General features: G+C 67.0%; 1 protein-coding gene across 1 annotated transcript in view; it reads right to left on the reverse strand.

The window, feature by feature from the left end:
• Window positions 1-26,381, reverse strand: part of LOC119096048 (FERM domain-containing protein 4A) — a 63,217-nt gene that overhangs the window by 15,869 nt on the left and 20,967 nt on the right. The window contains exons 4-7 of the mRNA XM_037218913.1: window positions 26,099-26,188; window positions 24,486-24,570; window positions 14,982-15,067; window positions 10,514-10,597 (exon numbers count right to left, since the gene is read on the reverse strand). Of these exons, the coding sequence (XP_037074808.1) occupies window positions 10,514-10,597; window positions 14,982-15,067; window positions 24,486-24,570; window positions 26,099-26,188 (345 nt within the window). The remainder of the gene's footprint in view (window positions 1-10,513; window positions 10,598-14,981; window positions 15,068-24,485; window positions 24,571-26,098; window positions 26,189-26,381) is intronic.

The raw sequence follows: 26,381 nt of genomic DNA on the forward strand, positions 1-26,381 counted from the left end.
ACCCAATACACGGAACAGCTCATTATCGCGTCCTGAGCCGCCTACGCAGGACTCGCTCTAGCTAAAAAAAAAAACTCCGCACCAATGCCCGGATCAGCAATGTCCGAGACAGAGAGCAGGCCTCCTCGGCCACCCCGCCCTACAGAGGCGGGCGGCCCCGCTTCGCCGCCCACTCCGCTCCATCGGCTTCAGCCTGTGAACCTCAGGGAGGGACGGGCGGGCTGCCAGGGCGGGCTGGGCGCCGCACCGGGCCCGTCCGGCCGAGCGGCCGCCGCCCTCGGCCGGCCCGCGGTCGGGCCCGGACACCGCCGATCCATCAGGCGTGCACAGGGCGGCTCATTGGAGGCCGGCGGGCGGTCCGCTGATCTGGCCATCAGCGACGCCGCCGGTCCAGCCTGGCCCTGATGACGGGCGGAGCGACGGGCGGAGCGGCACACCGACAGGGGGCTGATGACGGGCGGAGCGGCACAACGACAGGGGGCTGATGACGGGCGGAGCGGGACACCGACAGGGGGTGATGACGGGCGGAGCGGGCTCCATCAGAGATCCCAGACCAGCACCTGATGACCTCCACCAGCGACAGGCAGCTCTCCGCGCCGTCGGCGGGGCGTTTGCCTCCTCCCCCGCGTCCGGTCATCACCCTGGGCCGGCGCCGTGCCGCTGCCCGGCCCGTGGTCTGTGGGGAGCCGCACCTGGCCAGACGCCTCGCCCTGTCGTCGGCGCGCCGTTCCGAAGCGACGCTAACTGTCGGCGGACGGCGCCGACGCCGCCGCCAACGACGCGCAGTCCGTCAGGCGGCACGTCAGTTGTACGGCGGAGGGAGAGGAGCCGCCGCGGCCGCTGCGGAAGCCCGCCGACGCACGTGGTTCTCAGACCCCAGCCCCCTGACGTCCGCCGCCTACACAACCCTGCTGCCGACACCGCAGTCGCTGTGATGCAGTATCCCCAGATGTAATCGCAGCCTGCCACGACAGCGTGCGTGTGTCCGGCCACCCGGTAAGCGTGAGCCGTGAACGCACGGGTCGGCGACCGCTGGCCGCGACATGTCACCGCAGGCGGCCGGTGCGGTCACGTTTCCCTGCGCCGCTGACCCCCGCCGCAGCCCGAGGACATTGTCGGGTCGCCCGGACCGTCCGCCGCCTCACCGCTCTCCTGGCAGGCGCCAGACCGCTGACCGCACTCCTGGCGGCCGGCTCCGTCTTCCGGGCCAGTGACCACTGGCTAGAGCCGGCCACGCTCGGCCGGCCTGGCGCGAGCGTCACCTGGCCCGCCCGCCTCCCAGCGGCGGCCGCGCGCCGCGCGCCCGGCTGTGTGCATAACCGTCGCTCAGCGCGGACTGCGGAAGAGGCGGCTCAGCGCGGCGGCCCGGGCCCGGCCACCGCCACCAGCCGACGCCCTCCGTCGCCATCCGCTCGGCCGGCCAGCGCGATCTGAATACCTCCTCGCTCCACTGACGACGGGGTCCGGCCGGCGGCGACGGCCAGTCCACTGGCGCGCGGCCGGCCGCCGTGCTCGGGCGCCGGCGCTCGTGGCCAGGCCGCCGCCACCTGCCGCGCTGCGCGATGACCCCGGAACGGCGCGGTCGGCCGGAACGCCGGCCGATCGGCGCGCGGCGGCCGCACGCCGCTCTCCCGGTCGGCGTCACCCTCCCAGCGTATGCATGGACTGCTAAATGACACCAATCACCGCCTCGGCAGAGCCGGCCTGAAAGCGGCGCGCTGCCATTACGATGCTAATGCGGCGTGCCGCGGCCGTGCCGCGCCGGGCCGAGCGGCTCGGGCCCGCGCGACCTGCACCCGTCACCGATCTACATATGAACGGCTCCTGATTCCTGGAGCGGCGGCCGACCCGTTCTTCCCAGCCGCAGAGCTGGCCGGGACGCGCCAGCAACGCCGCGTTTTTGCCGGCACCGGTATGGAGGAGCCGGCGGCGCAGCCGGCCGGTTTTTGCTCGGCCAGCTATGCGACGGCGATCAGACAGGCGCCCGCAGCGAGCCGACTGCAGGGAACGGAGCGGACGGCCAAGCAGGAGAGAGAGAGAGAGAAGTGATGGGAAGAGCCGGCGGCCGGCCGGACGACGCCCCGAGTGGCCCGTCCGCATGCGACAGCGGGGAGCGAGGCCGAGTCGATACCAGGAAAAAACGACTGCCGGGGCTCGTAAAATGCACCCCGACCCGTTCGGCCGGTGACCGCCGCGGGCCGGCGCGGAGCTTGAATACCGTGACCGGACAATGGCTTCAGTGCAGGCGGCCCGACCGCCCGTGCGGGGAGAGCGACCTGCAGACTCGGACCGGAGGGTCCGGCCCGAGAGACGGACTGCGGCAGCGAGCGGCGGCGGCGAGCCGTCCCGGCGGCCGTCGACCAGGCGGAGGAGCGCCGGCTGACGGCCGCGGCAGACACCGCCGCCGCCAGTCTGAGATAGGGACCGGGCAGCTCATCCGCCGACAGACTGGATACCCCAGCAGCGGCAGACGCCGCCGCCGCCAGTCTGAGATAGGGACCGGGCAGCTCATCCGCCGACAGACTGGATACCCCAGCAGCGGCAGACGCCGCCGCCGCCAGTCTGAGATAGGGACCGGGCAGCTCATCCGCCGACAGACTGGATACCCCGGCAGCGGCAGACGCCGCCGCCGACACTCTGAGACGGGGAGCCCGACCGGGCAGCCCATCCGCCGACAGACTGTATACTACGGCCCAGCTGAGGGCTCCCGACACCTCGACACCGCTCCAGCCGAGAGATCGGGCCGCTGCAGAGTCGCAGTCGCCGACTCCAGCCGCGGCCCGGAGCGGATCGGCGTCGGTGTTCGACGACTGGAGAGCTCGGCGGACTGTCGGAGGCGGCGGAGCCGGACGGCGCGGGCGGCGGCTCGGAGGGCCGGACAGGAGCCTGACGGAGGCCGCGGCGGGAGAGCGCGCCGACGCCGAGCCCATCACCGCCGCCGCCGGCGCGTCCCAGCCAGGCCCGGACGCCTCGCCTCGGAGCGCTGCAGAGGCCGGGGCCGCCTCCCCCGGCGCGGCGCACGGCACGCGCTCGCCGGCCGGCCGGCGTCGCCTGAGCGCAGCACTCTCTGCAGCCGCCGGAGTCCTCCCCTGCTGAGGCTACGTGCAGCGGACTAGGAGGGAGGGGGGGGGGGGGGGGGGTAGTGGCGCATCATCACCGCCAGCGGCCCACACACGCACGTGCCCGGCGCCTGATCCAACACGCAGGCTAGGACGCTGCGGTGGCTGTGACTTGCGGAAATTGACGATGCCACTGCCTGGTCGCGTGATGTCTATGCAGCTACACGTCCCTTCGATGAGCGTACACCATGTGATCTGCCAGGTGTTGTTTGATCCGTCCGGGCGCTGATCAGAGCCTGCTCGTGCTGACCACAGCACGGCACATGAATCACTCCCCGGCGGCGTGAGTCACGGCACAACACGGCCGATACATGCGTGACATTCGCTCCGTTTACCCGGAAGAATTTGCGTTACAGCAGCTGGGACCGGCCGCCTGCAGCCGACCGCGACCGTCGAGAGCCGGACCTCCGTCCGCCAATCCGGCACACATTCCTCCGGGTCAGTCTGCAGCGGCCCGCGAGCTGGACCCGACCTGGCGCAGCTGCTTCTACGACCGGACGGGTCAGCGTTGCGACGCCGCCGTCCGCTCCCCAGCCCCGACCGCTGACCCAGAAACGCCCCTGCAGAGGAGCGTGGGCTGCAGCAGGTACCGTGCGCCTGCGCTGGGGTCGGCCTGCAGTGGCCACCGCAGATGGAGTGTGTCAAACTGACCCGGCACAACGGGCCATCGAGGCCGAAATGTCTTCGGCAAAGACCCGAATGACACTGAGATTTGCGTAAAATTAGGCCCGTCCCTGAATGGAGGATCAAAATTACAAGACGTGCAAAACTAACAGTCCAAGATTGCCCGTAACAGATGTCATTTTCCACCTGCAATTTGGAATTTCGACATAATGCACATGTATAAAAACAGCCGCAAAGTCCGGGCGGAGCCAAGCATTATTCGCCAATGGGCTACATCTCCACCCATGGCTAACGGAAACCCCAGTAGGCCTATGGATAACATGCCGACAATGAGCACCTCAGCCAAGTACAGCTAGCCAACACCTGCTCAGGCCTCAGCCTTGGCTTCAGGCAGCAGTCTGCTGGCCGCCCCGGCCCGCGGTCGGTCACGATCGCCGCGGACTCAGTGGCGACTCGGAGATGTCCAGCCGGCAGCACTCGACAACGCGCATCCCACGCCTCCCCACTCACCAGCGGCTGTCGTCTCCTCTGGCCGTCTGGCCCTCAGTTCACCGAACCACTCAGTGCACCGCGCCGCACTGCCCGCGCCCGCCTGCCGCCGCCCCCGCACCGCGGCGTCGGTCGCACTGCCGGCAGTCACCCGCGCGCCGCCTGCCTCTCCGGCGGCCGGCTCCGAACTGCCGCGCGCGCGCCCACCGCCGCCGCCGGTCGCCAGAGCGCCCGGCCGCCGCCGCCGCCGCTCGCCCACCGCCGGCGTGCGGCCGCCAAACACGCCCGGCCCGCCGGCCGCCGCCGCCGAGGAGCGGCGCCGCCGCAGGTACGGGCGGGCCGGCGGAGCGGCATGTCCAGCTCCAGTCAACGCCGAGCGCGGCGGAGCGGCATGTCCAGCTCCGGTCAACGCCCAGTGCGGCGGAGCGGCATGTCCAGCTCCGGTCAACGCCGAGCGCGGCGGAGCGGCATGTCCAGCTCCGGTCAACGCCGGGCGCGGCGGCGCCGACCAGGTGCGACCGTCTACGAGCGCCTGCGAGATCGGCGAGCACCGCAGCGGAGGCTGGTGGCGAGGACCTGCTGGCACCGGCAGGGAGAGGAGGCGAGTGGGCAATGCCACAGGGCAACGACTCTGCTGCGAGGAAATACAGACTATGCTTGTGACAGCAGTTTTACTGGGAGCATCTCGCCCACTATTGTACCGTGACGAACGAGAGGCTGCGTGTGCGTGCCCTGCGTCCACCGTTACACGGTGTGCGGCCAGGACGGCAGGAATGCTGAGCACACACGCCTGTCAGACGCGTCTGACAGGCCGCGACGGCGGCACGCGGCCGGCATCTGCAGAGTGGCGCCAAGACGGCCCGGTCAGTCCCGGCGGCCGCGCACCAGGCGGGCTCGGTCCGGAGAGGCGTCACCTCAGCCCGCTAGGCGAGCCGAGCCCAGCCGGCCGTGGAGCCGGCGCGCACACCTGTGTAATCTTATCGCCTGGCGACAAACAATGCGGACGCTCCGCGCTATCTGGCGATAACGCAGCCGCGGTCCACTGCGGAGATTCATGAGCGACTGCGCGACGCGCTCGCGTGGCGCAAGGGTCGATGGGCGTGCGGCGGCAGCAAACACTAGAAACTCGACCTCTGGTGACCCGGCGCGAGTCGTGTTCCGCCTGCACCGGTCCGCTGGCTGCCATCGGTGGGGACCGAGCGCCCCGAGTGCAGGCGCTCCGCTCCGGTCCGCTGGGCCTGCGCGCTCCCCGGGCCGGCCGAGACCCCGCGGCCCACCAGCCGCCCCGGCAAAACAGGTTTGAGGCAGCCCGGCGCGGCCCGGCGCGGCCCGGCGCGGCGCGGTGCGCGCCGGCGGCGTTAGCCCCGCGTGCCGACACGTCCGCACGAGCGGCCGGCCCGCCTCCAGCTCGACGGCACGGTGCCGGCGGAGCCACACGTCCGCACGAGCGGCCGGCCCGTCCCAGCTCGACGGCACGGTCCCGGCGGAGCCACGCGTCCGCACGAGCGGCCGGCCCGTCCCAGCTCGACGGCACGGTGCCGGCGGAGCCACACGTCCGCACGAGCGGCCGGCCCGTCTCCAGCTCGACGGCACGGTCCCGGTGGAGCCACACGTCCGCACGAGCGGCCGGCCCGTCCCAGCTCGACGGCACGGTGCCGGCGGAGCCACACGTCCGCACGAGCGGCCGGCCCGTCTCCAGCTCGACGGCACGGTCCCGGTGGAGCCACGCGTCCGCACGAGCGGCCGGCCCGTCTCCAGCTCGACGGCACGGTGCCGGTGGAGCCACGCGTCCGCACGAGCGGCCGGCCATGCCCGGCCGACCGGAGGCGGCGTCCATAGCTCTTGACGCTGTGACCGGGCGGGAGCCTGCCACAGACAGCCGGGCGGGAGCGTTAGTACGGACCATCGCTGCGGCCGCCGCAGAACACGGCGAGCCCCGGCGGTGCCCCATCACACGCCTTCCGCCGCCGCACGTCCGCCGGCCTGCGCGGGCGGCAGAGTCCGGTCTACGCCGACCGAAATACCGCCCACGGAAACCAGACCGGCAGTGATCTCACTCCCGTCCGGTCGGCACGGACCGCGGACGACCGCGACTCCGTCCAGAACGAGCTTTCAGCCGTACGCTTACATCCAAGGGGAGCTGGGGCCAAACTAGCGCGCGACACGATCACGGAAGCGCACATGACGAGCGGTGCAATGTGGTCGGCGGCGGGACTTCCGGGCCGGGTGGGAATCCGGCACGGCCCGGCCCGCCGCGCGCTTCGACAGATTCGGTTCGGCTGGCGTCCGGGGCGACCGGGGCCAGTTTGTTCCGCGACGCTGGCCCACTCCCACCGTGCCGCGCACGAGCGACGGCCAACGACCCCCCGCGCCGGCCATTGCAGACGGCGGAGCGCAGCGCGACACAGCACGCCGCATCACTGACAGTGGGCGGCCGCGAAGGTAACGTCACCTCGCGTCGGCGCGTCCCACTCGTTCCCGCGTTCAAAGCCTCGCTCACGTTCGCTGAGCGCCGCCCCAGCTGACGGCCGGTGCGGCTGCAGCAGCGTCACCGCCCCGGTCGCGCCGTCCACGCCATCGCCCCGCAGCGTGTCCAGGGAGCGGAGCAGCGCCAGCCGTCTCCCCGCCGCCTCTACGCGCGTCAGACAGTCAAGGTCCGTCCAGATTCATTAGCCGACCGACACTTTTTTGTGCGGCGCCAATTTACGACCCTTTGTCGGGGTGAGACAGGTTCCTCGGCGCGCGGGAGTGTATTCGCCCAGCGCCGGGCGCGATTAATGGTGTGGCCATGGACCGGGGGCGGTCAGAGACCAGACACCGGGCGAGGCGGCGCACGGCTGATAATCCGCTCAGACACCTGCCTGCCGGCGAAGAACGAGCCACCGACGCCTCCGAACGCGCCTCCAGGACGCGCCTTCAGTCTCGATCGACGCGGAAGTGTCAAGAGGGCACGCCACAGACCGTCAGGCAGGCAGGCTGGTTGCGTTGCCCCGCCCTACCGCCGCCGGGCAGAGCAGCGCAGCCGGGGCGGCAGCCGAGGGCGCCGCTGCCTCCGCCATCGGCGCGCGGGCTCCACACCACGCCACACCGGTGCCTCCGGCTGCCGTTCAGGTACGAGCGGCCGACCTGTTACCGGGCGTGACCAGCCGACCCTCGGCTCCGGTTACCAATGCCAGACGGCGCCAGAGTCATTCGGCCCACCGAACGCCAGCCGGGACGCCGCCGATCAATATGCATGATACGGTAGTGGCTGGGCACGCTGTGAAACAAAGCCGATCGGGTCGGGCGGGCCGTGTTCCAGTGACGTCGGCCCGACCAGGGGGCCGCCGGACATTCCTGCGTCTCCCCTCTCCGGCCGGGACCGCGGCGCGGACCGCGAGCCGGTCAGGGGCGCCGCTGTCGGCGTCAGCGACCGGCGCCGAACACACCCCGGCGGCGACCGGCGCTGAACACACCCCGGCGGCGACCGGCGCCGAACACAACCCGGCGGCGACCGGAGCCGAACACACCCCGGCAGCGACCGGCGCCGAACACACCCCGGCGGCGACCGGCGCCGAACACACCCCGGCGGCGACGGGAGCCGAACACACCCGGCGGCGACAGGCGCCGAACACACCCCAGGGGCGACCGGAGCCGAACACACCCCGGCGGCGTTCACCGAGCCATGACCGGGCGGCCCGGCAGCAGAGGCAGTCAGGTCGGCCGCACGAGCGACGTCACGCTCCCAGTCTCGAACAACGCGCGGAGACGTTTGTCGAAGACGGGCCAATACCCGGGCTAGTGCCGCTGCTGTCATGGTGACAGGTGACTGCTGTCAGGTTCCCGTTCAGCTGGGTCCAGTTTCCGCAGCTGCCATACCGCCTTTTAAAGTTGGTACGGCCGCAGCTACACTGGCAGAGGATGGAATTGGACAGGTTGGTTGCATACAGACCGTGCTTAAGATCTTTACACATGATAGATTTCAATACTGCGAACATTGCATGCTTTACCCACAATCAATCAGTTCGTTCCTAGGAAAGTTCATAAGCTCGTCCATTTCGCAACCGGTTATGTGATGCAGGAATGATCAGAAAGCATTGTGCTGTACTACATCGATTATGTCCAATGTTGGCAGAGCTGTTCTTAAATAAGCAGGGATCTAGTAGCCTATTTGATTGGACGCCCCCCCCCCCCCTCCCGCATCTAACCAAGTTGGGCTCCAGCCCGCAAACTTGGGGAACGAAGTAGGCGAAATATGGGGAGAAATCCGTTTGTTAGCATATTTTGGGGATAGGTTGCGTTATTTTTTCACTACTCTGCGCCTCCTCCCCGGCTCATTTTGCAAAACAACGTCCCTGAAAAGGCAGAGGCCAAGCTCAGCAAAATACTGAGGCATTCCGAGTGTGATGTAATAGCCCCTATTGGACACAGATGGCTGGGCACGACAAGTGACAGGTCAGATTAGGGGCGGCATCGGACAAAGGGTTCGCTCCTCAGACGGACGAGTCCACTGTCCCGGCCACAGACCGTTACCAGAGCCGCCACAACAGGGGCTTCATTGCGGAGGGCAGCGAGGTTTGAACGCGGGCTATTTTGTTTCACTGACTGTGACAAGTTCACAGCTGCGGTCTGAAAATGAAAGGGGCTCGATGCAGGAATGTTCGTAAGTTCCCACGGTATGCTCAGGTCAAGACAAAATGCCGCTCTACCGCTCCTCCCACCATATGACAAGGTAAACGGAAACGGATTCACAAATTCCCGGCGATGCTGCCGCTGGCCGAGGACCCGACCCCCATCGACCCCGCAATCTGAGAAGCCCCAGACGCCCCGGCAGCCGGAGAGCCAGTCCATCCGCGGGAGAGCCACACCAGCCCAGCTCCGCCGCGCTGTGTCCCGCCGCACTGGCCTCGGCAGCCTGCCCCGCGCGGTCGACCGGTCTCCGACGCGGCGTAAGCCGACCGGGCAGGCCAGCTGACCCCAGGACACCGCCGCCTGATCCGCGCCGCCAGCCGGGCCGCCGCTGAGACACCGCCGCCTGACCCGCGCCGCCAGCCGGGCCGCAGCTGAGACACTGCCGCCTGACCCGCGCCGCCAGCCGGGCCGCCGCCAGCCGGGCCACCGCTGAGACACCGTCGCCTGACCCGCGCCGCCAGCCGGGCCGCAGCTGAGACACCGTCGCCTGACCCGTACCGCCAGCCGGGCCACCGCTGAGACACCGCCGCCTGACCCGCGCCACCAGCCGGGCCGCCGCCAGCCGGGCCACCGCTGAGACACCGCCGCCTGACCCGCGCCACCAGCCGGACCGTCGAAATCCCGCCGCGCCGCTCAGCGCCCAGATCGCCTCTTTTGGCTCGCGCCGGACGAGTCTCCGGCCGTTTCCAGGGATAACAGGCGCGTCTCTCCATCGCGATGAGGCCGTTCCAGCGTGTCCCGCTGACGTGTGGGGCGATGGCTGCGATCTCGAGTAGCGATGGAACGCTGCCCGAGTGGCGATGGAGGGCCGCCTAGTCGTCCGTCGCACTCTCGCTGCGCTTAACAGCGGGCGCCGCCTCGGCGATGACCTAGTGACCCCACCGCGCCGATTGCAGGTGCAAGACCGGCTGATGCGTCTGTGCCGGGCAAAAACGGCCTGCATCCATTCAACAAAAACGCTGCACGTCGAGGGCCGCTCCGTGAGTCATATCAGGCAGGCAGGCAGGCAGGCAGGCAATCGCAGCCACAGCTGGGCTGACTCACGTTACATGACCTTGACCCGGGCCGCTGGGTGAATGCAGAGGAGCGTGCGCGCGCGCCTGCGTGGCCGTGCACAAGTGGCCGCTGTGGCGGAGCGGGGAGGGCGTGTGTCAGTCCCACGGAGGTTCACGTCCGTCCCGATGAGCGAGCGAGGGTTGCGTCTCCTGTGGCGGCTCTGCATGCCGGCCTGCCTGCCGCGCTGAGCCTGCCCGCCCCCGCCGCGCAGTGCTGAGCCTGCCCGCCCCCGCCGCGCAGTGCTGAGCCTGCCCGCCCCCGCCGCGCAGTGCTGAGCCTGCCCGCCCCCGCCGCGCAGTGCTGAGCCTGCCCGCCCCCGCCGCGCAGTGCTGAGCCTGCTCGCCCCGCCGCGCAGTGCTGAGCCTGCTCGCCCCGCCGCGCAGTGCTGAGCCTGCTCGCCCCGCCGCACAGTGCTGAGCCTGCTCGCCCCGCCACGCAGTGCTGACTACTCGCCCCGCCACGCAGTGCTGACTGCTCGCCCCGCCACGCAGTGCTGAGCCTGCTCGCCCCGCCCCGCAGTGTCCTGCGGGCAGTCGGCCCAGCCGCATACTCACCACATGCCCAGCGACGGGTGCAGCTTGACAACGCTGGCCGGCAGCAGGGCCGTCCGCTTCAGCAGCTGGCGCGTGCTGGCGTCACTGCAAAACAAGAGAGGCCGGTCAGAGCCGGGAGCAGCGGCCGGGGCTGCTATGTCCGCCCACACCTCGGGTCGCGGCCGGACGGGCTGCCGCGTCAGGCCCAGCCATACCCCGTCAGTCAGCCACCAGCGGATAACGTAGAATCATGGAAATACACGATGCTTGCCACGTAAACACGCAAGTAGCACTACTACACACTACGAACCGCAGACGAGGATCAAATCTCTGGATCAGAGAGACCTCTGGAATGTAGTTTTTAAAGACTCCTTCGTGTTTAGCTTCCGAGACGCGTTCAACCGCACGCAAGAACCGGCTGCCGCTCCGTCTAATAACACGAACGACCCACAGGCAGGCGCGCGGCGAAAAAAAAACCCACCGCGGTGTGTGGAGCATGTCACCACAGAGCCTCGTTAACATAGCTCAGGAGGCCTGACACATCCACTTTCCAAACGCCGCTTGACTAGCCGCCTGCTTTCACACGGGCACGGCTGATCAGCGCTGCGGGGGCGGCGGGCCCGCGACGTCACACCCGCCGCTGCTCGAGCCGCCGGCCGACCGGGATACAGAAGCGGGGTGCGGGACAGAGGAGCGGGACACGAGGCAGAGGAGTGGGGCACGGGGCAGAGGAGTAGGACACGGGACAGAGGAGCGGGGCACGGGAAAGGTGAGCGGGGCACGGGGCAGCTGAGCGGGGCACGGGGCAGAGGAGCGGGGCACGAGGCAGAGGAGTAGGACACGGGACAGAGGAGCGGGGCACGGGAAAGGTGAGCGGGGCACGGGGCAGCTGAGCGGGGCACGGGGCAGAGGAGCGGGGCACAGGGCAGAGGAGCGGGACACGGGACAGAGGAGCGGGACACGGGGCAGGTGAGCGGGGCACGGGGCAGAGGAGCGGGGCACGAGGCAGAGGAGTAGGACACGGGACAGAGGAGCGGGGCACGGGAAAGGTGAGCGGGACACGGGGCAGCTGAGCGGGGCACGGGGCAGAGGAGCGGGGCACGAGGCAGAGGAGTAGGACACGGGACAGAGGAGCGGGGCACGGGGCAGCTGAGCGGGGCACGGGGCAGAGGAGCGGGGCACAGGGCAGAGGAGCGGGACACGGGACAGAGGAGCGGGACACGGGACAGAGGAGCGGGACACGGGGCAGGTGAGCAGGGTATGGAACAGAGGAGCGGGGCACAGGTCAGAGAAGCGGGGCACAGGGCAGAGGAGCGGAGTACGGGACAGAGGAGCAGGACACCGTCCACCCACGAACGGGACCGACGGCGTCTCCAGCCTGCCGGCGGGCCGACAGAGGGAGATCAGCAGGAAGTCAAGCGCGGCGGTTGAGCAGCCCATGATCCGGCGCTGACGGACGCTGATACTCGGCCCGTGACATCAGCCCCTGACGGGATGTAAGCACGACCGACTCCAAACCCCGCAACCCCGAGCTCGACGCCGTACAGCAGAGGACTAGGACCGGCTCCATCAGCTCCGCTCTAGCTCAGCGGCCTGCGGTTTCATTCGAGAGTGGACTCAGCGGCCTGCGGTTTCATTCGAGAGTGGAAGTGGAAGTATGAAGGTGCGAACAGCCAACCATAATCTGTTATGGGCGTATTGGGTAAGAAAGCGCCCAGACAGACATTCATTACTTCCCTGGCATTCAATTAACTGCACCACAAACTTCCCACACAGCTGATGGACACTAACGAACATCCTGGAACGCAAATGGAGGGAAACGCTCCCGACGATACGTCAAAATTAACATAACCGAAGCAGCAGTACCATATTTGTTGGATGGTGGGAGTGATGTCGAAACATGTATTTGAATGTAGGACAACACCAACGGAAAACATCCTCTCGTTCGACCACGCAAAGGCCAACGCAATGACGGACGTGCTTCTACACGTTAGACATGTTGCTGTGCAGCAGAAATGAGCGATACATCCATGCTCATGGCGCGCATTTGACCCATCCGAGTTAGTGCTGAACCAGGACTAAATCACGTTTAAGTACAAAATTATAACAATCCCATAAATTTCCCACGTTTCACAAATAGGCGGGAAACCCCATTAGAGTGCGCACGCCCTAGCTAGCTCACGACACAGCAAGCATAATGATGCCGTGTCCGACACGCTGTATCCTGCGGACGCAGCGGCCACCGGCGGCACCAGCAGCACCAGGGCGGCAGCAACACACCCACCCAGCCGCCGTCGCCGCCGCCGGTGCAGGAGAATGACCTGGCAGGTCGGCAGCCGCAGGTCAACAGGCGTCGCCCGCCGCCCGGTAAATATTGACGTCGGGAGCTGGCCGTCAGCGGCGGGCGGCGCAGGAACACTCCCCCGCCGCCACACCTGCTCCGGGCCAGACGGCCAGCCTCGTGCGCTGGAGACGGGAAACGTCCCGAGACATCGCCTCTGCGTATGTATGGGGTGCCCTCCCCTGTCCGGCTGTTGGTGGGGCGCCGACGCGTGCCGCTCTCTGTCAGACGACGCCGATGCCGGGTCCGGCCCCGCCACGGGCGGCGTCCGTCGGCCGCGCTGCCGGCGCGCGGCGGCGGACGGCGGTCTGATGTGGCCAGTGGCGGGTCGCCGGTGTTTGTTCGGAGCGGGCCGGCGGGCGCCCACTGTCAACAGCGGACCCGCCAGCTCGCTGCACGGCCGACTGAGGCCGCGGACGTGCGGAGCATCCCCGCCGGCCGCCCCTGGAGAGACACCGGCAGCGCCGCGCGGCTGGCCCGCCCAGCGCGCGAGCTCACGACGGTCCCGGATACTGCTGCCCAGCCGGCCTGTGCAGCGTTCGACAGCCACTCAGCCCATCCCTCCCCATACATACACATGTATGCAGGGACTGCTCACCATGCATGCCTGGAGTCGTTCAGTCACACATCACACGGTGCCGGCATGACCTCATCCGCCGCGCAGCGCGTGTCACCGCCCGAGCGGCGCGGCGCGATCCACGACCACGGTGATACACGTCCGATTTCTGCGCTCAGTTACCGGCGGCGAACAGCTCCGCCGGCTCGCAGCGCCTGTCCGCGGGTCTCCCGACCAGACCCCGTGGCTCCTGGGGCCCGCACTCCGCCCGTGATCCCTGGCCGGCGCGCCGGTGGTCAGCGGCGCCGCACGGTGAGCCTCAGACGGACTCGCATTCCGTGGCCGCGTCATAACGCCGCCGTCACGGCCGGCTTACGACCCGGACGACGGCGCGAGAGCAGCGGCCGCACGCGAGCGCCGGCTCTGCGACCGTCGGCCGCCGCTCTCGGCGCCGGCTCGGCGTCCCCGCCCAGCGCCCGGCCGAGCGGGCGGAGGCGAGGCCCACACCCTACAACAAGAGCCGGGGTCCGCCGCTCAGAACCGCCAGCGGCAGGTGCGAACCGCCCGCCGCAGGCAAGACCCCACAATCCAGAGTGGGAGCGCCCTCCGGTGACTGGGACTCTTCAGTGCGGGTCAAAGCCGTCTGGCCAGCGGGCGACGGTGCATGCTCTCCGGTCTGTCGTCGGTCGACCACAGCCGCCAACGGACAGACAGCAGACGCTCCGCGCGGCGCGCAACGCACGAGTCTGTACCCCCTCCTCGGTATGCAGGACACGAGCCCGATGTCACGCTGCTCTGCCGTTTTTCGCTCGGAGTCTTCGCTCTCTATCTTCCTCTGAACTGCACAGCGCGCCTTAATGAAAAGCTGACCTTCCACAGATCGTAGGAAATTCGCCAAATTGAGGTATTTGGAATGCATTTATCATTCCACATCGACGTATTAGCGCTAAAATTATTCCATACTTAATGATGTCTGCGGTTGCACTCCGAACATGTTTTGTACCACCCTTTGCCCGACCGTGCATCCACACGGTCCGCCGCTCCGACACCGTCAGCCGTCAGCCTGCCCAGAGCAGCCCGACGTGGCCTCTCCGCGCCGAATCCCAGATCCCCGCTCCGGATCGGCGAGCGCTCTGCGCTTCGGCGCATCCTGCGTATGACGGACGGCCAGTCCGCCCATCCCTCCCCCACGCCCTTCCCGCCGCACACGAAGGGTGCAGCCACCCACGACGGCCCCGCGAAACCGACCCATATCTGGTGCGGCGTATAATCCGATAATTGCCAGGCAAGTGGACTCGAAAAGAGGGGCTCTCTTGAGTGCAGGGGCGGGGAAAGCCTGTCCCTCGGAACGGGGTGAAGGAGACGACGGGATGTCGGAGCGGGGGTCATTAGACACACTACCACAGCCTCCCTCCTCGCCAGAGAAGGAAGACTGTGAAAGTAGCGAGAACTCCCAAAACGGATGGTCATCAGCCTGATGGGGGCACTGTCGAGGGACGGCTTCCTTGCAAGTGAAGCTGTGCCCGTGATGACGATCATGGGCCGATGGAAACTGCAGGCGTTCCAGGCTTCTGCTGACACTGAATACTCACTCCACGTAGTCGCCATGCGTGGCCTGCAGGGCCAGGGCGGCGAGCTTGAAGATGGCGTCGCCCTCGCCCTCTGTCTCCAGCTCCCCCTGCGAAGCGGAGAGTTCAGGTCAGCACGGCAGCAGTCAGGCGTCACGCCGCTCAGTGCCACGTGACACCAGCGGTCGCCACCCGGCAGCGGGCTCAACCAACAACAAGGGAATCAACAAGAAGACATCGAGAGCGAGTGAAACATTATGCAGGCCGGTTAATCAATTATAATGGTACGTTATACTGATGGTGCGTTAATGCCTTGCAATTGAGTCCACACATCGCCGGCCTGACGTGCAAAAGATATTCGCATCTACTACGATAGAAAACCCCACGATCATCGCGTGCGCCAACTTAACACGCGTCATGCCTGCTAGGTCCACACTCTACGCCGGCGACACCAGCAAATCCTGCCATCGCCCGGCTGGCGACTCCGGCTGCGTCAGGCACAGCCCGGAGAGGACGCCCGGCTGCCGGTGCGCGGCGGCCGCCCTCTCCCGGCGGCCGGCCGGCACCGTTACGGCCGAGCGCGCGGCGGGTCGGCCAGGGTCGCACGGCCCGCTCACAACAACAGGTGTCCGACGTCGATCGCCGCTGCGGCGCCGTAAAAACGGGCGCCGAGCGGCCGACGGCGGCCGGCGCGGGCACGGCCGACAGCGGCTCGAGCGCGTCTGAGCGGCCGAAGAAGACACACGTCGTCGCCGCTTCATACCCACAGAGGGAAGCCCACTCCGGTGTCGCAGCCCCGGAGAAGCGCCGGCGTTTCATCTACGAATCGCGAGAATGCAGCCCAGCTGTAACTTGTGTACAGGGAGATGGTGGGCCATCTCCAAGCAGTACGCCGGGTCGCGGGTCGGGTAGCGGCGCGAATGTAGGAGGTGGGCCGTTCATAGGAACGGCCCACCTCCCACATCCCCGCCGCTAGACGTGGCCTACCTCCCACCTTCCCGCCACCAGACGCGGCCCACCTTCCACCTCCCCGCCAGTTCCACCCGGCCTACCTCCCACCTTCACACTGTGGCTATCCCCCACCTCCGTGCCGGGGAGACGCAGCCCAGCTCCACACTGCGGCTATCACCCACCTCCGTGCCGGGGAGACGCAGCCCAGCTCCACACTGCGGCTATCCCCCACCTCCGTGCCGGAGAGACGTAGCTCACCTCCCACCTGCGCGCCGCCAGACTCGGCCCGCCTCCCACCTGCGCGCCGCCAGACGCGGCGGGCGCCGTGGAGAGTGCGTGTTTTCGCCGGCCGGAGGAATGCCGCCCGGCCGGCCGGCCGGCGGCGTCAGGCATGTTTGCTCTGCTGAGGAGAGTGGCCACACTTGGCCGGCGGGACGGTCCGGCGCCGGCGCCCGGTGGCTTCGCCCCCCGCCCCTCCCCCTCTCAGCAGACATTCCCGAGTCCGATTATTACGCCAGGTCTCCGCCGGCTCCATTCATAAGGAGCTGGCCGAGTCATATATCAGGAGCCGGCAACCCGCGGTCGATGAGTTATGATGAAAATCGCGCGCAAACACCGTGTGAATCAACCCCTGGGTGGCGGTGATGCGCGCGCAGCGGTCTTGAATCGCCCCTTTAAATTGAGCTGATAGATATTCAGAAGCTGGCCTTCGATACAATCAAGCATTACTCATTGATGATGAATCTGAAGAACGAGTGAGAAGACCTCGTGGCGAGCCCCGTCCGATCCACAGGAATCTACGGGAGTCCGACGGCTTTCTGTGGCAACGCGAACGCCCCGCCAGCGCAGACAAAGAGTCACCCGGACGATCAAAGAGACAAGAAGGGAGAGGCGAACGTGGGAGAGCATAACCGATCAGATGGCTGGAAACATTCCGGCGTTCAGATGTGGAGCACCGCCAATATTTCACCCGACAGCAAGCCGGCGGAAGATATTTATCGGACGCCGCGGACAAGCGAGATGGAATACAGCGGGCAGAGCGGGAGATTGCGGCGAAGGGCAGCGAGAGGCGGTTGGAAGCAGGCAGGTAACAGCCCGAGGACAGAACAGGAGGAGAATGATGTATGATGGTCTGGGCAGGCCTTCCCACCGCACGTTACAGCACGCAGCCAAGGGCCACACCAGAATACTTCATTCGCGCTGAATTGGGATTTTCAAATGAAGGAGCCCGACACCACCGGCATGGTTTCAGGGCGGGACAGACGGCCCGCCACTGTATGGGAACACAGCTAATCAATCGCACATGCCTCAGTCTGACGACTTGGCTTTGACGCATTAGAACGGCATTGGAGATCATTTCCTTGAGCATCTCCTGTTGGGGGTTGTTACACGACATACACATGATGCTTCCCGACAGTTACATTCCTTTTCAGTGCAGGACACGGGCCCACGGCACACGTCCACGGGCGGCCCAGCTGTCCGTCCAGTACGGGATCAGCACCCCGGACCCACACACGGCGTCAGCCCCCAGTCCCGCGGCGCGCAGCGGCGACGGTGGCCGGCAGAGCCCCACACCGGGACATTCCGGTCAGCGGCCAGCGCTGCGTACCCTCGGTCCGGGTGCGCCCCGTCCCCGGCTCTCGCACCTGTGCCGCCGGCCGTTACCTCCAGCAGGCGGCGGGCACAGGCTGCCCGCCGGTCAACCCCCACCGCACCCCCGGCTTTGTGGACGCCGTCGGTGGGGGTGCGGCGGCGCGGCCGCGGATCTGACGCGGCCGCCGACGTCGTTCCGGTTCAGCAGCGCTCAGCGGTGTGTGAGCGCGGCCGGTCGCCTTTCACGGGGCGCCGCCGCGCACACAGCCGGCCGCCGCCGCCTGAACACCCCTGCGCCGGCCGCGAGCCGGGCTCAGCGCCAAGAGCGGCGCGGCACTGTCTCCCGGTCGGCATACAACCCTTTGGTGCGCCGCCGCCGCATTGTGAAAACGCGCCGACCCCGTGAGAAACGGCGCCCCATTGGGGAACGTGAGACCGGCGGTGGAGGTTTGGCGGCTGGCCGGGCGACCCGAACCTCGGGAACCTTGGCACGAGCGCGTTCCGACACGCTACTTATGTAGATTTTGATAGTAATAGGTGGTCATTTCGGTCACCAGGCCCGTAATCAGCCGTGACTATTTGCAAGTCAACGACAGACAACCGCTGAAGCGAGCGGCCCGCCAGTCCATTCAGTCCGCAGCGAACCTAGTCAGTTCCCGGAATCAAAACAACAGGACACCGGCTTCAAGGTAAAAAGTGCACGGGTGCAAAACTTCTGCGTACTGTGGATGGGTCCAGGCGGGCCTGCGCCACCGGGACCACCGGGACAGCTCCGCGGCGTGTGACGTCTGTGAGCGCTGCTGCTGACAACACGCGACCACCAGGCGTCGGCACCTCTCAGAAACTCTCAACAGAGGCGACGCGCCATCGACAAGTGGCGTCTTTACCATCCCATCACAGCTGAACGCTCCAGCACAACGCGTCCTGCGGGCGTGACAAACAATCCGTCCCGGCGGATAATCCACGGCAAGCGGCGGTACGCGACGCGCTCCGACGCCTCCACGGACAACACGACTGAACGGTCGGCGCCCGGCGGTGGCGGGCCGGCGGCATCGGCACACGGGGGGCGGCCCAGCCTCTACCGGCGGACGAGGGTGAACGCCCAGCGACGCCGGCGAGACATGACGGCCTGCCGGTGTCGCGGACCACACCCGGCGGACCTGGAGGCCCGGCAGCTCGCACCGGACGCTGGCGGCGACCCTGCCGCCGCCGCGCCACCGGCAGGCCGCATCCGAGCCCACACGGCCGGCCGAGCCGCGCTGCCAAACGCCCTGTCGACTGGCCGCTAATAACACACATCGCAGGGCAGCCGGCGGTCAAAAGGCAATAGCCCGGTATTTACAGCCATCTTAGCGCTCTTCTACCTGCGCCGCCCTTTGTGTTTGGGAGGATTCCCTAATAATGGTGTGAGACTTTTCGCACACAATCTGGGTCGTAGTCATTCACCAGATAAACGTCTTTCACCGGCGTGGACCATCCATCTCGTCCACCCAGCGGGAGCCTGAGACAAAGCGGTCCGGTACAGCACAGGCGTACTCTGCGCTGACGGCACTGCTGCCATTACGCCTGGGAACGGGGCGCACGCATTAAACGGTCGGCCTGGCCCAACTGCCGGCAAACTGCCGCCGAAGGCCAATCACGCCCGGTGAAGGGGTACCCGCTGCTTTCCTTGAGTGGCCGGCCGGCTGGAATGGCCGTCACTGGGCCGATTACCGCCGCCACCTCGCGAAGTACCGACATCAATCTCCACCGCACCGACAAGTGGCATCGCCCCACCCCTCCACTTGCTTCCCCGCTCCGCCCGGCGACAGCGCCATCTCTCCTTCTCTCGCGCCCGGTAGGAGTGTGGTACCCGGCGCCGGGTCGGGAGGGCCGGTCCCGGCCGGCCGCCGCGCCGCCCGCCCGCGGACCTCCGCCGGCTCCGGAGCGCGCTCCTCTCGGCTCCGTAACGAGCGCGTCCGTCCGCAGCGGGGCGCCCCTCCCCAGGCCGCGCCGCATTCTCCGCGACGATTACGGCGGCCGGCGGCGACTAATTCGAGCGTCCCGGCCCGGCCCTAATGATGACGTGGACGTCTGAAGCACCGCCGACGCCGGCGCCGCCGCCGCGCCCGAGCAGCGGGGATCTCGGCGGGCAATTATCGTGCGCGCGGGACGCCGCGGCCAGGTGCAGGACACACTCCGGGCATAACGTGTCCCCAGGGAGGATACACAGTAATAGAGCCAAGCTAACGAGAACGCGCACGGGACATCTGGCCCATCATGCGGTCCGAATCTCCCGACACAGAGACGGCTCAGACCGCCATCCGCACCAATGCACCTCTGCTAGGCAACCGAGATGGCACGCACGCGGCCAACCGTACCTAGTCACGTCAGGGAACTGCAGCTCAGTTGACGAGCGCGCTTCCACGTAAAGGTCATCATAAAAACAGCATTCAATGCGTTTCGAACGTCCGATTGAACACCAGCAGCGGGACTGCACCCGGAATGCCCCGGTCTAGCCGGCAACAACGCCTGAGCTCTCCGTAACTGCCGGCGATATCGACTCACCCGGCCCCCAGCGCAGCGGGGCGGCGCACTCTGAAGCCCGCCCCAGAGCGGATGGCGCTCCACGGGTCGGACCGTCGACCGGGGGACAGCGGCCCGATGTCAAGGCACGCCTCACATCTCCGGCCAGAGCGGATGGCGCTCCACGGGTCGCACCGTCAACCGGGGGACAGCGGCCCGATGTCAAGGCACCCGTCACATCTCCGGTCAGAGCGGAGGCGCTCCACGGGTCGGACCGTCGACCGGGGGACAGCGGCCCGATGTCAAGGCACATCTCCGGTCAGAGCGGAGGCGCTCCACGGGTCGGACCGTCGACCGGGGGACAGCGGCCCGATGTCAAGGCACATCTCCGGTCAGAGCGGAGGCGCTCCACGGGTCGGACCGTCGACCGGGGGACAGCGGCCCGATGTCAAGGCACCCGTCACATCTCCGGTCAGAGCGGAGGCGCTCCACGGGTCGGACCGTCGACCGGGGGACAGCTGCCCGATGTCAAGGCACCCGTCACATCTCCGGTCAGAGCGGAGGCGCTCCACGGGTCGGACCGTCGACCGGGGGACAGCGGCCCGATGTCAAGGCACCCGTCACATCTCCGGTCAGAGCGGAGGCGCTCCACGGGTCGCACCGTCGACCGGGGGACAGCGGCCCGATGTCAAGGCACCCGTCACATCTCCGGTCAGAGCGGAGGCGCTCCACGGGTCGGACCGTCAACCGGGGGACAGCGGCCCGATGTCAAGGCACGCGTCACATCTCCGGTCAGAGCGGAGGCGCTCCACGGGTCGGACCGTCGACCGGGGGACAGCGGCCCGATGTCAAGGCACGCGCCACATCTCCGGCCAGAGCGGATGGCGCCGGTCCCCCGCAGCACCCGTGACGTGGCCCGGCTCCCTCCCAGCGCTGCCCGGACCTGGCGCTGGTCAGCGCAGGCGTGGCGCCGGCGCCAGGCGCCAGCAGATCAGCGTACATCATTGCGTCGGCTGTATGGCGCGCTCAAACGCCGGATTAGGAACAGTGCCACCGCACGAGAAACGGCAATTTATCGCATAGCACACGCGGCATCAGTTTCTGAGCCGCGTCCTTTTCTCAGCGCGGTTATCACGGCCGTTCACAATACCTCGGTCCCTTGATAGCCACCAGCGTCCATTAGGGGGAGCGTGATCTTGCGTGCTGATGCGATATTACCGCTCCTCTTGGTACTGGGGAGCGGCGGCCCAGCACACCCCGGGCCGCGGACGGACCGGGCCGGCCGCGGCTCAATCAGGCCGACCTCCGCTATCGGAGGACCGCTAGCGCGTCAACAGCCGGCGGGCCCGGCCGGGAGGGAGCCGCTCTCGCGGCAGCGGCGGGGTCGGGCCGCCTCGCACCGCACCCCACCGGCCCGGCCGGGAGGGAGCCGCTCTCGCGGCAGCGGCGGGGTCGGGCCGCCTCGCACCGCACATCACCGACCCGGCCGCCGACTCGTCACCGTCGTCAGACCTGTGACGTCACGCGTGACGGGCGTGCCAGACCGGGTCAGGAAGTGACCTGGCGGGGTGGGCTGGCGTGACCTGACGGGGAGCACGCTGGAGCGGTGCCAGACGACACGCGCTCGCTAATGTTTGGCGCTCGGAATAGCGCAGGCAAGCAGCTTCCTTCCTCACCCCGCCCAGGACCGCGGCACTGGTGGGACGAAGCCATCCCCGGTGAGACGGCGCGTATAACGGCGCAGTCACGCGAGTCGCAGGCAATACATTAGAAATCCGGGTGCCGATGTGAGACAGCCACAGATGGTGGCGCACAGACAGTGCGGCGCACATGTGCCCAACCGTTTATACTGTCATGCGTAATGGTCGGGGAGGAAGGCTCGATAACGGACGATTATGCAGAGGTTTGCGGAGCTATGTTAGTGCCACACTTAAAGATAATCAATTCGTCTGCACGGATTAATTACGTAACTGTTTAAGTGCATTTGCGGGCAGTCTTATTCACATAGATCAGACAGTAGTAATAGCCTTATTCCTCCGAGAAAACCCAGGATAATGGAGATAAAGATGCGTTGATATTTCCGCAACATGCCTTTATCGCTACAATGCAATTCGCTTCGATAAAAGCATGTTGTCGAAATGTCAACGCGTCTATGTCCCCATTCTCCTGGTTTTTCTTCGAAGAATAAGGCTATTACTACTGGCTTAACTATGTAGAGATTAATGCATGCATATTCACTTGCTCACGGCAACGAACAGGCCTGCAGGCCTGCACCTCGGCCTCGGTTGGAATGGCACCCGAGCTATCTCGCAGCGAGCGGACCGAAGGCGCCACTCTCCCTCGCTGCGTCAACCTGACTGCCCTCCGGCCGCACCCCGGCCGTACGGACCTCTGACAACAATGCTTACAAGAGCATACACGCTCATAAATATTTGCGGTCTCGAGCGACTGGGATCGGAATTTGCACTTCTGACCAACCGTCAGTTTCCTTTCAAGCGTGTGACACGCCTCGTCACATGACTGACAGCAGAACCTGTTCTTGGCCCGGCCAGGGTCAGTTGAAAGCTGCGCCCGCCGCCGCGTCTGCCGACGGGAACCAACACACACCTAGCGGCGCCGCGCCGCGTTTGTCCGAGAAAAACGCCGCGTCGTTAAGACACGTGATTAGCGGCCAGGCCGGGCCGGAAAAACGGCCGTTCTCACGTGCTGGGCCGTGCTGTCGACGCCAGATGGGAGAGTGCGCCACGCTCGGCACGCTCGGCCGGTCGGCGGGCGGCGACAGGCGCGGACCAGCCGGCGGCGCGCGCCCGCCTGCTGTCCGGCGGCGCGGCCACGGCAAACATCCCGGAAACGACGCCAATCCGGCCGCCGGCCAACCCAACGGTGCGGTGAAGACGTCGGCCGCGGCGCGTCAAACCAGCGCCGCCGCCGGTCATCACCGGTGGATGTTGACGGTCGTCACCGATGGATGTTGACGGTCTTCACCGATGGACGTTGACGGTTGTCACTTATAAATGTTGAAGGTCGTCACCGACGAATATTGTTGCCAGAGGTGTGCCTGGAGCTCCTTGGCAGATCCCAAGATCCTGTACTCTCGCTACACCGCTTGCAATCGTGGCTTGATCCACGTTCAATCAGCTCAGTCAGTTCAGATACGCGTGCCGTAACCCACACAATGTCATGACGCGCTTGTGCGACCGATTCCACACCAGCTGGAGCGTCCTCGCCTGACCCTAATCCACGCTCCAGAGTGGCAACATCACACGTCCCGCCACCCGGTCCATCCCCGGAGCCGTCGTGTTGGCTGACACCTCCGCCGCCACATCGACACCGGGCAGCACAATATGGGCTCGCGCCACGGCCGGCGTCCATTGTGCCCTCCCCCGCCCGGCCACGCGCCCACACAGCGACGCGCGGCGTGCAAACACGCCGCCGCCGCCGCCGCCGCCGCCGCCGCTGAGGGGCGCCGTCAAATGGACCGGTATTGTCCGGCCGGCGGCGGCGCTCCAGTTTCACCGGCCCATTCCGCGGGGGTTTACAGCTGGGCCAGCCGCCCAACGGGCGCCCAACCCAGCTCCCTCCCCTTTGGCCCGTGACTTGACTCTGCTGAGCGTTCAAAGAAGCGGCAGACGGAGGGTCAACACGGTCCCATCAGCTCGGTGCCGCTAAACGCGCTGGTATATGGATGATATATCAATATTATGATGTGCTATGAAAAAGAGTGGTAGCAGCAAAGAGGAATACGGCCCAAGCGTGAGGCTCCAAACACGACTGCCGGCCGCCGTTCCGCTCCGCACGCCAGCCCAGTGTCGGCCGACAGACGGCTACATTCGCTTCCCACCGACCCTGTGCGCCAATATCCGGCCGCGCGCACCGGCGGGGGCCGAGCTCGCCGGCCGCGGCGGGCGGAGGGCCGAGCCGGGCCCCGCTTCCGTCCGGCCCGGTCGGGTCAGTCGCACCCGCCGCCCAAAACGGCCCGGTTTATTCGGGTCAGGACGGCGCGCGACGCGCTAATAATGACGGATGTGGGCGGCGGGCCAGTTGACCTCGGGTCGGCCGGGTCGGGCGGGTCGGCGGCGCCGGACGTCCGAGCCGACCTGCGCTGAGGCCGCACGCAGTGACCGCACCGGCCGCGTGTGACCCGGCCGCCCGCTCCGGCAGCGGCCCCATTCAGCGGGCGCACAAAAACCCGCCCCCGACAGGCCGGACAATGCGGGCGAGCGGCCGCCCGCACGGGAGACAGGGCCGGGCGGCCGAGGTGACGGAGGTGGCGCCGGTCGGTCGCCAGCTCCCGGTGAGCGCAGTGTCGCGGCGCCGCCGGACAGCCGATCCCATCACCGCCCGGCGACGGCGCTGTCGCCGCCACCAGGCCGGCCACGTCCGACGTCAGATCTGGGCTGGGGACGGCCGCCGGCCGACTACCTGGGAGAGTCCGGCCGGCGGCCGGGTCCCATGCGATACATCAGTGCCGCTACCGACCTTGAAGACGCGGCTCTTGGCCTGCTGGTAGAACAGCTCAACGGCCACGGGATCCCGCAGCAGTGTAAACGACTCCGGGTAGTACCTGCGGCACGAGGGGGAGGGGGCGTCAGCGACCAGCAGCCTGGCTGCGCGAGTCGCAGGACGGCAACACAGCTCACAGCGCGCCGCAGCCTCCCAGCGCAGCCCAGTCAACACTCGCCCCGTGCGGCCTGCCGCCACACACGGCTGTCCACCGAGCGAACATCACACACGGCTGTCCACCGTACGAACATCACACACGGCTGTCCACCGTACGAACATCACACACGGCTGTCCACCGTACGAACATCACACACGGCTGCCCACCGTGCGAACATCACACACGGCTGTCCACCGTGCGAACATCACACACGGCTGTCCACCGTGCGAACATCACACACGGCTGTCCACCGTGCGAACACACACACGGCTGTCCACCGTACGAACATCACACACGGCTGTCCACCATGCCGAACATCACACACGGCTGTCCACCGTGGCGAACACCACACAGGCTGTCCACCGTGCGAACATCACACACGGCTGTCCACCGTGCGAACATCACACACGGCTGTCCACCGTACGAACATCACACATTGGTTGTCACCGTGCGAACATCACACCACGGCTGTCCAACCGTACGAACATCCCACACGGCTGTCCACCTTTACGAACATCCACACACGGCTGTCCACCGTACGAACATCACACACGGCTTTGTCCACCGTACCAAACATCACACACGGCTGTCCACCGTGCGGAACATCACCACGGCTGTCCACCGTGCGAGCATCACACACGGCTGTCCCACCGTACGAACAATCACCCCGGCTGTCCACCGTACGACACATCACACACGGCTGTCCACCGTGCGAACATCACACACGGCTGTCCACCGTGCGAACATCACACACGGCTGTCCACCGTGCGAACATCACACACGGCTGTCCACCGTGCGAACATCACACACGGCTGTCCACCGTGCGAACATCACACACGGCTGTCCACCGTGCGAACATCACACACGGCTGTCAACCGTGAGAACATCACACACGGCTGTCCACCGTGCGACCATCACACACGGCTGTCCACCGTGCGAGCACCACACACGGCTGTCTACCGTGCGAGCATCACACACGGCTGTCCACCGTGCGAACATCACACACGCCCGTCCACCGTACGAACATCACACATGGTTGTCCACCGTGCGAACATCACACACGGCTGTCCACTGTACGAACATCACACACGGGTGACCACCGTGCGAACATTACACTCGGCTGACCACCGTACGAACATCAAACACGGCTATCCACCGTACGAACATCAAACACGGCTGTCCACCGTACAGACATCACACACGGCTGTCCACCGTACGAACATCACACATGGCTGTCCACTGTACGAACATCACACACGGCTGTACGACCACGGCCGACCGTGGTCGTACAGCCGACCGACCGGAGCCCCTGCACCGTCACTCGACCCGTGCACCGCCGGACGTCGGCTGCGGCGGCGGCCCCCGTGGGGCGGCTCGACGCCAGCCGGCTTGTCCGCGCCCGACAGGCCAGGCTCTCGCCGGCCTCACTCACCGGACCAAGAAGTGCAGGACGAGCGGGCCGCCCCGGGGCAGGTCATGCTCCAGCACGCGCACGTCCGGGTGCAGCCACTGGTTCTCGCCGCTGCAACGGACAGACGTGCCGAGTCAGGTCAGGTCGAGACAGGTGCGGGGACACGCCGAGAGCACCACAGCGAGCACAGGGTACCGCGGGTACCGCCGGGTACACGACGGTCCAGACAAGCGGCGGAGATTCTCAGAAGTGATCGCCCCTTCATGGGCGAGTTTTTCCACGAATAACTTCCCGACAGGAAAAC

The sequence above is a fragment of the Pollicipes pollicipes genome, unplaced genomic scaffold (genome assembly GCF_011947565.3).
Source record: "Pollicipes pollicipes isolate AB1234 unplaced genomic scaffold, Ppol_2.1 Scaffold_1832;HRSCAF=2141_pilon_pilon_pilon, whole genome shotgun sequence".
NCBI classification, from domain to species: Eukaryota; Metazoa; Arthropoda; class Thecostraca; order Pollicipedomorpha; family Pollicipedidae; genus Pollicipes; species Pollicipes pollicipes.